Raw genomic sequence first — 15,720 nt, 5'->3', positions numbered from 1 at the left:
CAGTGGATATGGCTGCAAACCCACTACTACATCACCTACCATCAGTGGAACTCCAAACCCGAGTTTATTGTCTGCACCCACACGGTGGTCAGGTAAGGACACCGTCCCCTTCGCCTCCCTGAGATACTCGCTTAGATAAAACCATTGTATATTGCCAATATTGCGACACTCAGTCTTATTTTCCTCGTCATGAGTCGCTCCCCAATTAGTGACATTCAGAACCCAATCTAAAGTAATATCAATATAAATAAAAATGTCGTGTTCATTTGTGGGATTAATAGAACTCAAAAACCAATGGATGAATTGACACGAAATTTGGACACAGGACACCTAACAACCCAATGTATGTCCTTCACTCAAAAAATTGGGAGTTGTAGTTGCTGTTGGTCATCGGGGTTCTGGTTGGGAGGTTTGGCCCAATTCTATCCATAGTGGGGTTGAGAATGCTCTGTGATTATAGGTGAACTATAAATCCCAGCAACTACAACTCCCAAATGTCAAGATTCGATTTCCCCCAAACTCGATCAGTGTTCACATTTGGGCATATTGAATATTTGTGTAGAGTTTGGTCCAGATCCATCATTGTTTGAGTCCACAGTGCTCTCTGGATGTAGGTGAACTACAACTCCAAAACCAAAGGACACTGCCCACCAAACCCTTCCAGTATTTTCTGTTGGTCATGGGAGAACTGTGTGCCAAGTTTGGTTCAATTCCATTGTTGGTGGGGTTCAAAATGCTCTGTGATTGTAGGCGAACTATAAATCCCAGCAACAACAACTCCCAAATGTCAAGGTCTATATGTGTGTGTGTGTGTGTGTGTGTGTGTGTATATATATATATATTAATACCAGCAACTACAACTCCCAAATGTCAAGATTCTATTTTCCCCAGACTCCACCAGTGCTCACATTTGGGCATATTGAGTATTTGTGCCAAGTATGGTCTAGATCCATCATTGTTTGAGCCCACAGTGATCTCCAGATGGAGGTGAACTACAACTCCAAAACCAAAGGACACTGCCCACCCAACCCTTCCAGTATTTTCTGTTAGTCATGGGAGAACTATGTGCCAAGTTTGGCCCAATTCTATCATTGGTGGTGTTCAGAATGCTCTTTGATTGTAGGTGAACTATAAACCCCAGCAACTACAACTCCCAAATGTCAAGATTCTATTTTCCCCAAACTCCACCACTGTTTACATTTGGGCATATTGAGTATTTGTGTAGAGTTTGGTCTAGATCCATCATTGTTTGAGTCCACGGTGATCTCTGGATGGAGGTGAACTACAACTCCAAAACCAAAGGACACTGCCCACCAAACCCTTCCAGTATTTTCTCAGATGGACAATTTCTGTGCCGTTTGGATTTTGGGATTCAAGGTAGGCAACGCTGGACCTGTAGTAGACACTTCAGATGAAGAAATGAGAATGCAAATAGAAAACATAATGACATTGGCATTTGTTGCATTGCAAACTCCTTTCCTTTTCCTTTTTCCCTTCCAGTTATGCTGAGGTTCGAGCGGAAAGAAGGCGGGATCTAGGCCTCGAAGAGTCATCTGTTGAACTAGCAGCTTCCTCCTTGAAGGTACTTAATAATAATAATAATAATAATAATAATAATAATAATAATAAAGCTTTGTTTATACCCTGCCACCATCTCCGCAAGAGGACTCGGGGCGGCTTACATGATGCCAATCCCAACAATACATACATCAGTAAATCAACACAGCAGTAAACAAGGAAAATAAAAAAAATAAAAGTACAATACAAAACCATTGGAAATAACACATCAGCGAAACACGACATTTTTAGTGTCCTGGCGGTGGGTCCGTAGGTGACTGTGGAGCCCTATTCTTGACCCGCATCTTCTCCCTTCCCTTCCAGACGGAAGGCGGTCCCAGTCGGGATTGGCTTGACATGCCTTCCTCTTGGCATGTTTCTCTCTTTCGCCCTCCATTCGTGCCTCTTCAAATTCTACAGCACTGCTGGTCACAGCTGACCTCCAACTGGAGCGCTCAAGGGCCAGGGCTTCCCAGTTCTCAGTGTCTATGCCAGAGTTTTTAAGGTTGGCTTTGAGCCCATCTTTCAATCTCTTTTCCTGTCCTCCAACATTCCGTTTTCCGTTCTTGAGTTCGGAGTAGAGCAACTGCTTTGGGAGACGATGGTCAGGCATCCGGACAACGTGGCCGGTCCAGCGGAGTTGATGGCGGACAATCATCGCTTCAATGCTGGTGGTCTTTGCTTCTTCCAGCATGCTGACGTTTGTCTGCTTGTCTTCCCAAGAGATTTGCAGGATTTTCCAGAGGCAGCGCTGATGGAATTGTTCCAGGAGTTGCATGTGATGACTGTAGACAGTCCATGTTTCGCAGGCATAGAGCAGGGTTGGGAGGACAACAGCTTTATAAACAAGCCCCTTGGTATCCCTAGGAATGTCCCGGTCCTCAAACACTCTCTGCTTCATTCCCAAAATTGCTGCACTCGCAGAGCTCAGGTGGTGTTGTATTTCAGTCTCAGTGTTGACATCTATAGACAGTCCACATCTTGCAGGCATAGAGCACGGCTGGGAGGACAATAGCTTTATAAACAAGCCCCTTGGTCTCCCTACGGATGTCCCAGTCCTCAAACACTCTCTGCTTCATTCCCAAAATTCTGCACTCGCAGATCTCAGGCGGTGTTGTATTTCAGTGTCAATGTTGACATCTGTAGACTGTCCACGTTTTGCAGGTGTATAGCAGAGTTGGGAGGACAATAGCTTTATCAACAAGCCCCTTGGTCTCCCTACGGATGTCCCGGTCCTCAAACACTCTCTGATTCATTCCCAAAAATGCTGCACTCGCAGATCTCAGCCGGTGTTGTATTTCAGTGTCAATGTTGACATCTGTAGACTGTCCACGTTTTGCAGGTGTATAGCAGGGTTGGGAGGATAATAGCTTTGTAAACAAGCCCCTTGGTATCCCTACAGATGTCCCGGTCCTCAAACACACTCTGCTTCATTCGGGAAAATGCTGCACTCACAGAGCTCAGGCGGTGTTGTATTTCAGTGTCAATGTTGACATCTGTAGACTGTCCACGTTTTGCAGGCGTATAGCAGGTTTGGGAGGACAATAGCTTTATCAACAAGCCCCTTGGTATCCCTACGGATGTCCCGGTCCTCAAACACACTCTGCTTCATTCGGGAAAATGCTGCACTCACAGAGCTCAGGCGGTGTTGTATTTCAGTGTCAATGTTGACATCTGTAGACTGTCCACGTTTTATTTACTTACTTTACTTTGCTTCTATACGGCTGTATCTCAAGCCCGAAGGCGACTCACGGCGGTTCACAAACAGTAAAAACAGTAGAAACAGCAGTGGTTCCATACAACATATAACAATTGACTTAACACATTATCCATAAATTACCAATAAGCAATTACAATGCACAATTATTACAAAAAACAACCGTACCCAATCTTCTCGTCATCCAAGCGTAGTCCAGGTTCGTCGTCCATTGTTCTATTCCTATGTTCCATTACCAGATTGCACTAAATTACTCAAACGCCTGCACAAACATCCAGGTCTTCACCTTTTTGCGGAATACCATTAGAGATGGTGCTAGTCTAATGTCCGTAGGAAGGGCGTTCCACAGCCGAGGAGCCACCACCGAGAAGGCCCTATCTCTTGTCCCCACCAGCCGAGCTTGAGAAGCAGGCGGGATCGAGAGCAGGGCCTCCCCGGAAGATCTCAAAGTCCTGGTGGGTTCATAGGCAGAGATGCGGTCGGATAGGTAGCTTGGCCCGGAACCGTTTAGGGCTTTAAAGGCCAACGCCAGCACTTTGAATTCAGGTGTATAGCAGGGTTGGGAGGACAATAACTTTATAAACAAGCCCCTTGGTATCCCTAGGGATGTCCCGGTCCTCAAACACTCTCTGCTTCATTCGGAAAAATCCTGCACTCGCAGAGCTCAGGCGGTGTTGTATTTCAGTGTCAATGTTGACTTTGGTGGAGAGGTGGCTGCCAAGGGAGCAGAAATGGTCAACATTTTCTAATGTTACACCATTAAGCTGTATCTCTGGCATTGGAGAGGGGTTGGCTGGTGACTGCTGGAAGAGCACTTTGGTTTTCTCAATGTTCAATGACAGGCCGACCTTCTCGTATGCTTCAGTGAAGATGTTTAGAGTGGCTTGTAGATCTTCTTCTGAATGCGCATAGATGATGTCGTCATCAGCATACTGGAGTTCTATAACAGATGTTGTTGTGACCTTGGTTTTGGCTTTCAGTCTGCTGAGAACAACTACTTAAACAGTTAATAACATATCCATATTGCCCCATATGTGAATTGAAATGTCTAGAAACTTCCCTTTCACCTGTGAGGCTTCTGTGCTGACTCACAATTTGTATCTGAGACTGAGAGTGCGGGACGGACGATGTTGCATTGATCTGTTTTCCCTCCGTATTAGCGCCCGTCCTCATGCTCTTTGGGTGTCATGGCAGAACTGTGGCCATGACGACACTTTCCATTGCCTTCTAAAATAATCAATCCGGCCTCGTCACGGCTGCCCAGTTAACAGGGTCAACTCAGTTAACGTGTTAAAAATAAACCATTGGCAGTGTTTTCATAACAAGATGCAAAAGTGGCAGAAGAAATTGACAAAAACTATTGACAAAACCTTTTTGCAGCTTCTTCAGCCTTTCTCTAAAATAGTCTTCGTAGTTCTCCACTGATTTATTATTATTATTATTATTTTATTCCTAGCCGTCCCCTGCCACGCATTGCTGTGGCCCACATGGGGGTTCTGTGTGGGAGGTTTGGCCCAATTCTATCGTTGGTGGGGTTCAGAATGCTCTTTGATTGTAGGTGAACTATAAATCCCAGCAACTACAACTCCCAAATGTCAAGATTCTATTTTCCCCACACTCCACCAGTGTTCACATTTGGGCATATTGAGTATTTGTGTAGAGTTTGGTCCAGATCCATCATTGTTTGAGTGCACAGTGCTCTCTGGATGTAGGTGAACTACAACTCCCAAACCAAAGGACACTGCCCACCAAACCCTTCCAGTATTTTCTGTTGGTCAGGGGAGTCCTGTGTGCCAAGATTGGTTCAATTCCATCATTGGTGGGGCTCAGAATGCTCTTTGATTGTAGGTGAACTATAAATCCCAGCAACTACAACTCCCAAATGTCAAGATTCTATTTTTCCCAAACTCCACCAGTGTTCACATTTGGGCATATTGAGTATTCGTGTAGAGCTTGGTCCAGATCCATCCTTGTTTGAGTCCACAGTGCTCTCTGGATGTAGGTGAACTACAACTCCAAAACCAAAGGACACTGCCCACCAAACCCTTCCAGTATGGGAGAACTGTCTGCCAAGTTTGGTTCAATTCCATCGTTGATGGAGTTCAGAATGCTATTATTATTATTATTATTATTATTATTATTATTATTATTATTATGGACACAAAAGCACAATATGTCACAGCAAACGAGATCTCTCTCTGCTGGATTTCGTATCACAAAATCACAAGTCGAACCCTTTCCAAGCGTCCAGGACTGTGTGATGTATTTCCGAATGATGCACACAGATCCAAGTCAGGTGGCCTTTTGCAGTTGACAGATCATGATTTTCTTGATGTTTATTGTTTCCAAATGCTGGCTGAGATCTTTTGGCACGGCTCCCAGTGTGCCGATAACCACTGGGACCACCTGGACTGGTTTATGCAATCAGAGCCTTTGCCGTTCGATTTTGAGGTCTTGATAATGGCTGAGTTTTTCCTGTTGTTTTTCCTCACCTGGAATGGCGACATCAACCATCCAGACTTTTTTCTTCTCCACAATCGTGATGTCTGGTGTATTGTGTTCCAAAACTTTGTCAATCTGGATTCAAAAGTCCCACAGGATTTTTGCATGTTCATTTTCCACTCTTTTTGCGGGTTTATGATCCCTTTACCAATTCTTTGCTGCTGGCAGGTGGTCTTTGTGGCATAAGTTCCAATGAATCATTTGGGCCAAAGAGTTGTGCCTCTGTTTGTAGTCCGTCTGTGCAATTTTCTTGCAACAGCTGAGGATATGGTCCATATGGTCCATTATTATTATTATTATTATTATTATTATTATTATTATTTCCCTTGTGTCATTTTGGAAAAGCGGGAGTTGGCTGCTGCAGCTGGCCATGCAATAATATTACATAATAATGGTATAGAATCATAGAATCCAAGAGTTGGAAGAGACCTCATGGGCCATCCAGTCCAACCCCATTCTGCCAAGAAGCAGGAATGTTGCATTCAAATCACCCCTAACATATGGCCATCCAGCCTCTGCTTAAAAGCTTCCAAAGAAGGAGCCTCCACCACACTCCGGGGCAGAGAGTTCCACTGCTGAACGGCTCTCACACTCAGGAAGTTCTTCCTCATGTTCAGATGGAATCTCCTCTCTTGTAGTTTGAAGCCATTGTTCCGCGTCCTAGTCTCCAAGGAAGCAGAAACCAAGCTTGCTCCCTCCTCCTCCCTGTGGCTTCCTCTCACATATTTGTACATGGCTATCATATCTCCTCTCAGCCTTCTCTTCTTCAGGCTAAACATGCCCAGTTCCCTAAGCCGCTCCTCATAGGGCTTGTTCTCCAGACCTTTTATCATTTTAGTCGCTCTCCTCTGGACACATTCCAGCTTGTCAATATCTCTCTTGAATTGTGGTGCCCAGAATTGGACACAATATTCCAGATGTGGTCTAACCAAAGCAGAATAGAGCATGGGGAGCATGACTTCCCTAGATTTATTTATTTATTTATTTATTTATTTCTTGCATTTATTGACCGCCCCTCTCAGCCCGAGGGCGACTCGGGGCGGTGAACAACAACAAAAAGACAGTGTACAATAAATCACGACAATACAAACCAGACAACTACAACATAACATATACTTATCCTAAAAATCCGCTTCGTCAAGTCCTGGGGTCATAGCCAAAATTCATAGTCCTAGTACATTCCAGTGTCGTTCAAGATACACTCAGTTGAAGGCCTGCTCGAAGAGCCATGTTTTCAGGCCCCTACGAAAGGCCATCAAGGAGGGCGCCTGTCTAACTTCAACAGGGAGGGTGTTCCACAGCCGGGGGGCCACCACCGAGAAGATCTAGACTCTATGCTCCTATTGATGCAGGCCAAAATCCCATTGGCTTTTTTTGCCGCCACATCACATTGTTGGCTCATGTTTAACTTCCTGTCCACGAGGACTCCAAGATCTTTTTCACACGTACTGCTCTCGAGCCAGGCATCGTCCCCCATTCTGTATCTTTGCATTTCATTTCATGTATAGTACAGTGGTTCTCAACCTTCCTAATGCTGCGACCCCTTAATACAGTTCTTTATGTGGTGGTTGGATTGGATGGCCTTAAGTATTTTCTGTTGGTCATGAGGGTTCTGCGTGGGAAGTTTGCCCCAATTCTGTCGTTGGTGTGGTTCAGAATGCTCTTTGATTGTAGGTGAACTGTGAATCCCAGTGACTACAACTCCTAAATGTGAAGGTCTATTTTCCCCAAACTCCATCTGTGTTCATATTTGGGCGTGTTGAGTATTCGTGCCAAGTTTGGTCCAGATCCATCATTGTTTGAGTCCACAGTGCTCTCTGGATGTAGGGGAACTACAACTCCCAAACTCAAGGTCAATGCCCACCAAACCCTTCCAGTATTTTCTGTCGTTCATGGGAGTTCTGTGTGCCAAGTTTGGTTCAATTCCATCGTTGGTGGAGTTCAGAATGCTCTTTGATTGTAGTTGAACTATAAATCACAGCAACTACAATTCCCAAATGACAAAATCATAATTGTTTGAGTGATGGTCACTCCTTGTGTAGTGAGACGTCTTGTTGCCAAATTTGGTGTGATTTCGTTCATTGGTTCTTTTGTTTTTAAGGTACTCATTATGCACAGAACATTTTTATATATATAGATTGTATGTGTATATATCTTGTAAGCCACTCTGAGTCCCCTTCGGGGTGCGAAGAGCAGCATATAAATGTCGCAAATAAATAAATAAATACATAAATAATGCAATGCTTGCTTGGCTTCTTTCCAGAGTCATGGGAGTTACATTGACATCCGCCAGTGCGCTCCCAGCCAGGAACCTACCCACGAAAGGCTCTCCGCCTCCTCGCCCAGTTCCCGTCGATCCTCACACACGGCACTTTCGGACTCTGCATGTAAGTACCGTGTGGAGCAGCCAAACGAAGGGACCTTGCAAGCAAACTAGTCCAATGTGCAAGCAAACTAGTCAAAACGAGTCCAATGTGCAAGCAAACTAGTCAAAACTAGTCCAATGTGGGCCAGGCAAGGCTACCATCAGGCAAACCTGTCATTGTTGGAGCAACGGAACCCAAAAGGTGTTTCTCCGCAATGGTTCCTCCTCTAGAGTGAGTCATGGGGGCTCTGTGTGCCAAGTTTGGTCTTGATCGGACATTAGATGAGGGTTGCAGCAGTCTTCGGAAGGGAGTGGAGGTACTTGAAGTCCTATCATCCATGGTCTGTCCTCCTCGAAAGTGCACCAGGATGTAGAGTGGGTCATGGGGACACTGTGTGCCAAGTTTGGTCTTCATCAGTCATTGATGAGGGTCTCAGTGGTCTCAGGAAGTGAGTGAAGTGACTGTAAGTCCCATCATCCATTGTCAAATTCTTCCAAACCGCACCAGGATGTGGAGTGGGTCATGGGGACACTGTGTGCCAAGTTTGGTCTTCATCAGTCATTGGTGAGGATCTCAGTGGTCTCGGGAAGTGAGTGAAGTGACTGCAAGTCCCATAATCCATTGTCAAATTCTTCCAAAGCGCACCAGGATGTAGAGTGGGTCATGGGGACACTGTGTGCCAAGTTTGGTCTTGATCAGTCATTGGTGAGGGTCTCAGTGGTCTCAGGAAGTGAGTGAAGTGACTGCAAGTCCCATCATCCATTGTCAAATTCTTCCAAACCGCACCAGGATGTAGAGTGGGTCATGGGGACACTGTGTGCCAAGTTTGGTCTTCATCAGTCATTGATGAGGGTCTCAGTGGTCTCAGGAAGTGAGTGAAGTGACTGCAAGTCCCATCATCCATTGTCAAATTCTTCCAACCCGCACCAGGATGTAGAGTGGGTCATGGGGACACTGTGTGCCAAGTTTGGTCTTCATCAGTCATTGGTGAGGGTCTCAGTGGTCTCAGGAAGTGAGTGAAGTGACTGCAAGTACCACCATCAAGTTTGGTCTTCATCAGTCATTGGTGAGGGTCAAATTCTTCCAAACCGCACCAGGATGTAGAGTGGGTCATGGGGACACTGTGTGCCAAGATTGGTCTTCATCAGTCATTGATGAGGGTCTCAGTGGTCTCAGGAAGTGAGTGAAGTGACTGCAAGTCCCATCATCCATTGTCAAATTCTTCCAACCCGCACCAGGATGTAGAGTGGGTCATGGGGACACTGTGTGCCAAGTTTGGTCTTCATCAGTCATTGGTGAGGGTCTCAGTGGTCTCAGGAAGTGAGTGAAGTGACTGCAAGTCCCATCATCCATTGTCAAATTCTTCCAACCCGCACCAGGATGTAGACTGGGTCATGGGGACACTGTGTGCCAAGTTTGGTCTTCATCAGTCATTGGTGAGGGTCTCAGTGGTCTCAGGAAGTGAGTGAAGTGACTGCAAGTACCACCATCAAGTTTGGTCTTCATCAGTCATTGGTGAGGGTCAAATTCTTCCAAACCGCACCAGGATGTAGAGTGGGTCATGGGGACACTGTGTGCCAAGTTTGGTCTTCATCAGTCATTGGTGAGGGTCTCAGTGGTCTCAGGAAGTGAGTGAAGTGACTGCAAGTCCCATCATCCATTGTCAAATTCTTCCAAACCGCACCAGGATGTAGAGTGGGTCATGGGGACACTGTGTGCCAAGTTTGGTCTTGATCAGTCATTGATGAGGGTCTCAGTGGTCTCAGGAAGTGAGTGAAGTGACTGCAAGTCCCATCATCCATTGTCAAATTCTTCCAAACCGCACCAGGATGTAGAGTGGGTCATGGGGACACTGTGTGCCAAGTTTGGTCTTGATCAGTCATTGGTGAGGGTCTCAGTGGTCTCAGGAAGTGAGTGAAGTGACTGCAAGTCCCATCATCCATTGTCAAATTCTTCCAAACCGCACCAGGATGTAGAGTGGGTCATGGGGACACTGTGTGCCAAGATTGGTCTTCATCAGTCATTGATGAGGGTCTCAGTGGTCTCAGGAAGTGAGTGAAGTGACTGCAAGTCCCATCATCCATTGTCAAATTCTTCCAACCCGCACCAGGATGTAGAGTGGGTCATGGGGACACTGTGTGCCAAGTTTGGTCTTCATCAGTCATTGGTGAGGGTCTCAGTGGTCTCAGGAAGTGAGTGAAGTGACTGCAAGTACCATCATCCATTGTCAAATTCTTCCAAACTGCACCAGGATGTAGAGTGGGTCATGGGGACACTGTGTGCCAAGTTTGGTCTTGATCAGTCATTGGTGAGGGTCTCAGTGGTCTCAGGAAGTGAGTGAAGTGACTGCAAGTCCCATCATCCATTGTCAAATTCTTCCAACCCACACCAGGATGTAGACTGGGTCATGGGGACACTGTGTGCCAAGTTTGGTCTTCATCAGTCATTGGTGAGGGTCTCAGTGGTCTCAGGAAGTGAGTGAAGTGACTGCAAGTCCCATCATCCATTGTCAAATTCTTCCAAACCGCACCAGGATGTAGAGTGAGTCATGGGGACACTGTGTGCCAAGTTTGGTCTTGATCAGTCATTGATGAGGGTCTCAGTGGTCTCAGGAAGTGAGTGAAGTGACTGCAAGTCCCATCATCCATTGTCAAATTCTTCCAAACCGCACCAGGATGTAGAGTGGGTCATGGGGACACTGTGTGCCAAGTTTGGTCTTGATCAGTCATTGGTGAGGGTCTCAGTGGTCTCAGGAAGTGAGTGAAGTGACTGCAAGTCCCATCATCCATTGTCAAATTCTTCCAAACCGCACTAGGATGTAGAGTAGGTCATGGGGACACTATGTGCCAAGTTTGGTCTTGATCAGTCATTGGTGAGGGTCTCAGTGGTCTCAGGAAGTGAGTGAAGTGACTGCAAGTCCCATCATCCATTGTCAAATTCTTCCAAACCGCACCAGGATGTAGAGTGGGTCATGAGGACACTGTGTGCCAAGTTTGGTCTTCATCAGTCATTGATGAGGGTCTCAGTGGTCTCAGGAAGTGAGTGAAGTGACTGCAAGTCCCATCATCCATTGTCAAATTCTTCCAAACCGCACCAGGATGTAGAGTGGGTCATGGGGACACTGTGTGCCAAGTTTGGTCTTCATCAGTCATTGGTGAGGGTCTCAGTGGTCTCAGGAAGTGAGTGAAGTGACTGCAAGTCCCATCATCCATTGTCAAATTCTTCCAAACCGCACCAGGATGTAGAGTGGGTCATGGGGACACTGTGTGCCAAGTTTGGTCTTGATCAGTCATTGGTGAGGGTCTCAGTGGTCTCAGGAAGTGAGTGAAGTGACTGCAAGTCCCATCATCCATTGTCAAATTCTTCCAAAGCGCATCAGGATGTAGAGTGGGTCATGGGGACACTGTGTGCCAAGTTTGGTCTTGATCAGTCATTGGTGAGGGTCTCAGTGGTCTCAGGAAGTGAGTGAAGTGACTGCAAGTCCCATCATCCATTGTCAAATTCTTCCAAACCTCATCCAGATGTAGACTGGGTCATGCGGGCTCTCTGTGTAAATTGTGTTCCTGATCCATCATTGTTGGTAGTTGTAATGGTCTTAGGAAGGGAGTGCAGGTATTGCAAGTCCCATCGTCCATGGTACATATATATATATCATCCTCCATGATGAATAGATAACTCCAGGAAGTTGAAGGCCTTCCTGGATTCAAGATCTGCTCCATCCACACAATTTCCTGCATCTACCAAGCTTGTGACTCCATCAAAAAAGAGATGAGTCTATCATTACTTGTTTTTGAGGAATCCCTGCTGACTTTTTGTGATCCCAACATTTCTTCCTAAAGGATTACAGACTGCCTCCTTCAAGATCTGCTCCTGGTCTTGATGTCAGACTGTGGTCTGCAAACACTTAGAAACCAATGCGGTCATCGCTAAGAGTCAACATGGATTGATCACAAACAAGTCATGCCAGACTCATCTGATCTCTTTTTTCGATAGAGCTACAAGCTGGGTAGATGTGGGGAATGATGCCGTGGATGGAGCGTGTCTGGATTTCAGGAAGGCCTTCTTTGACAAGGTCCCCCACGACCTTCTGGCAAGGAAACTAGTCCAATGTGGGCGAGGCAAAACTACGGTGAGGTGGATCTGGAATTGGTTAAGTAGACGAACCCAGAGGGTGATTCTCCCCAAGGCTTCCTCATCATCATCCTGGAAAGAAGTGACAAGTGGAGTGCCATCCGCAGGGTTCCGTCCTGGGCCCAGTCCTGTTCAGGATCTTCATTCATGACTTAGATGAAGGGCAAGAAGGCAGGATCGTCAAGTTTGCAAACGACACCAAATTGGGAGGGATAGCCAAGACTCCAGAGGACAGGAGCAGGATTCAAAACGATCTTGACAGATTAGAGAGATGAGTGGCCAAAACTAACAAAATGAAGTTCAACGGGGACAAATGCAAGAGACTCCACTTAGGCAGAAAAAACGAAATGCAAAGAGACAGGATGGGGGACAATGATGAGGCCTGGCTCGAAAGCAGGACGTGTGGAAAAGATCTTGGAGTCCTCGTGGGGAGGAAGGGGAACATGAGCCAGGAATGTGATGCGGCGGCAAAAAAAGCCAATGGGATTTTGTCCTGTATCAAGAGGAGCCTAGTGTCTAGATCTAGGGAAGTCCTGCTCCCCATGCTCTATTCCGCTTTGGTTGGACCACACCTGGGATATTGTGTCCAATTCTGGGCACCACAATTGAAGAGAGATATTGACAAGCTGGAATGTGTCCAGAGGAGGGCGACTAAAATGATCAAGGGTCTGGAGAACAAGCCCTATGAGGAGCGGCTTAAGGACACAATATTCCAGGTAGAGTGGCCTAACCAAGGCGGAATAGAGCATGGGGAGCATGACTTCCCGAGATCTAGACACTCGGCTCCTCTTGATGCAGGCCAAAATCCCATTGGCTTTTTTTTTGCCGCCACATCTTAGAATCATAGAATCCTAGAATCCTAGATTTGGAAGAGACCTCCTGGGCCATCCAGTCCAACCCCATTCTGCCAAGAAGCAGGAATATTGCATTCAAATCACCCCTGACAGATGGCCATCCAGCCTCTGTTTAAAAGCTTCCAAAGAAGGAGCCTCCACCACACTCCGGGGCAGAGAGTTCCACTGCTGAACGGCTCTCACAGTCAGGAAGTTCTTCCTCGTGTTCAGATGGAATCTCCTCTCTTGTAGTTTGAAGCCATTGTTCCCTTGCGTCCTAGTCTCCAGGGAAGCAGAAAACAAGCTTGCTCCCTCCTCCTCCTCCCTGTGGCTTCCTCTCACATATTTATACATGGCTATCATATCTCCTCTCCGCCTTCTCTTCTTCAGGCTAAACATGCCCAGCTCCTTAAGACACTCCTCATAGGGCTTGTTCTTCAGACCCTTGATCTGCTCCCTCCTCCCTGTGGCTTCCTCTCACATATTTATACACGGCTATCATGTCTCCTCTCAGCCTTTTCTTCTTCAGGCTAAACATGCCCAGCTCCTTAAGCTGCTCCTCATAGGGCTTGTTCTCCAGACCCTTGATCATTTGAGTTGCCCTCTTTCTCTGGACACATTCCAGCTTAGAGTCAATATCTCTCTTCAATTGTGGTGCCCAGAACTGGACACAATATTCTAGGTAAAGTGGTCTAACCAAAGCGGAATAGAGCATGGGGAGCAGGACTTCCCTAGATCTAGACCAGTGGTTCTCAACCTGTGGGTCCTCAGGTGTTTTGGCCTACAACTCCCAGAAATCCCAGCCAGTTTGCCAGCTGTTAGGATTTCTGGGAGTTGAAGGCCAAAACATCCGCATTATCATAATCCTATCCAATTCTAGTCGTCATTGTCCTTTGTCTGTCTGCCAGATTACCCAAAGGCCTGGTCCCATATCCATGTTTTTAGTTTCCTTCTAAACGAGAAGAGGGATGTCGATGACCTAATTTCCCCGGGGAGCGTATTCCACAGGGGAGGGGCCACCACCAAGAAGGCTCTGCTCCTCGTTGCCACCAGCTTCACTTGTGACAGAGGCGGGGCCGAGAGCAGGGCCTCCCCAGAGGATCTTAAACTCCGAGGTGGGACGTAGAGGGAGATGCGTTCCGATAGGTACGCTGGGCCGGAGCCGTATAGGGTTTTGTAGGTCAAATCCAGCACTTTGAATTGTGCTTGGAACTGGATCAGCAGCCAGTGGAGCTGACATAACAGAGGGGTGGTATGCTCCCTGTATGACGCTCCGGTGAGTGGTCTGGCCGCCGCCCATTGGACTAGTTGAAGTTTCCGAACAGTCTTCAAGGGCAACCCCACGTAGAGTGCATTGCAGTAGTCTATTTGGGATGTAACAAGAGCGTGGACCACTGTGGCCAGATCAGACTTCCCAAGGTACGGGCGCAACTGGCGCACACTAGGCTCCTCTTGATGCAGGCCACAATCCCATTGGCTTTTTTTGCCACCACATCACATTCCTGGCTCATGTTCCCCTTCCTCCCCACGAGGACTCCAAGATCTTTTCCACACGTGCTGCTCTCAAGCCAGGCCTCATCGTCCCCCATTCTGTCTCTTCGCATTTCGTTTTTCTGCCTAAGTAGAGTGATGATTTACATGCGGTAGCATCATAAATAATGTTATGGTTGGGAGTCAACACAACAGGAGGAACTGCATTGAGGGCTCACCGCATTAGGAAGGTTGAGAACCACTGGGTTTGAATCTTGCAAACACGAATGAGGATCTTGGATCAAGATGGATCCTTTTCCCGACTCCGAAAGGAGGCATTTCAGAAAACAGGTCTGTACTGACAGTGACAACGATGATTTTAGATCCTGACTTTTTTCTCAAAGTGGTAAGCCCAAATTAAAAAGGGATAAGAGCACCGAGAGGCACAGAGCGTCTTTCCCATCCATGCAACCAAACTAATCTATAGGACTAAAATCAGCTGAAACAGACGCATTAACCGCCTTGGCGGAAGAGCAGAGCACGGAAAGCCTTTCCCTTTGTGCGCACGATGCGGGAAAAGGACAGCCTGCTCCCGCCGGCGGCTGAACCAAGACCCAAGGATTAGGCCCCAATCTGGCAATCTGCTTCCATCGCAAGAGGGACAGGACACGGGAGGAAAGAACACAAGGTCCGGGAACGCGGCACTTCCTAAGCGGCTGGGTTGATCTTCGGCTCTTCCCACCCTCCTCACTGCAAAACACCCGGCACATGACTGACGCTGGGATTAATCCGCTAGCAAGGGCTAAGCACAAAAAGGGGGCGGCCGTGGCTTTCGCGACACAATCACAAGAGAACATTGACCGGCCGGTTGGGCCAAGGATTCATATCTCAGTCAACAAGCCTCTGAAAAGGGAAAGCCTTGTTTATATCTGCCCAACCGCCACTTTCTTGGGTTGTTGTACGTTTTTTGGGGATATAAGACCAAGTTGTTGCTGGAGTCAGGGGGGCAGCTTTGAATTGGCTCCCCTCCTTCCTTCTCAACCGTGGAGAGGGGAGGTCTGGTCTCTGAGAGGTCCCCCCCCCTCTCTCTCTCTTGTGGGGTTCCTCCTCAAGGGGCCATTCTCTCCCCTCTCTTGTTGAACAT

The 15,720-nt window shown here is 47.1% G+C and overlaps 1 protein-coding gene across 1 annotated transcript in view; it reads left to right on the top strand.

Moving 5' to 3' along the window:
- The window catches only part of PASD1 (PAS domain containing repressor 1), a 167,991-nt gene that overhangs the window by 127,557 nt on the left and 24,714 nt on the right, over positions 1-15,720 (top strand). Inside the window, exons 12-14 of the mRNA XM_067471693.1 lie at positions 1-92; positions 1,501-1,582; positions 8,040-8,163. The exon at positions 1-92 is cut by the window's left edge and continues 56 nt beyond it. Coding sequence (XP_067327794.1) covers positions 1-92; positions 1,501-1,582; positions 8,040-8,163 — 298 coding nt within the window. The remainder of the gene's footprint in view (positions 93-1,500; positions 1,583-8,039; positions 8,164-15,720) is intronic.

The sequence above is a fragment of the Anolis sagrei genome, chromosome 10 (assembly GCF_037176765.1).
Source record: "Anolis sagrei isolate rAnoSag1 chromosome 10, rAnoSag1.mat, whole genome shotgun sequence".
NCBI classification, from domain to species: Eukaryota; Metazoa; Chordata; class Lepidosauria; order Squamata; family Dactyloidae; genus Anolis; species Anolis sagrei.
Note: the sequence above shows the minus strand (reverse complement) of the source record. Positions and strands in the feature narration are given on the sequence as shown.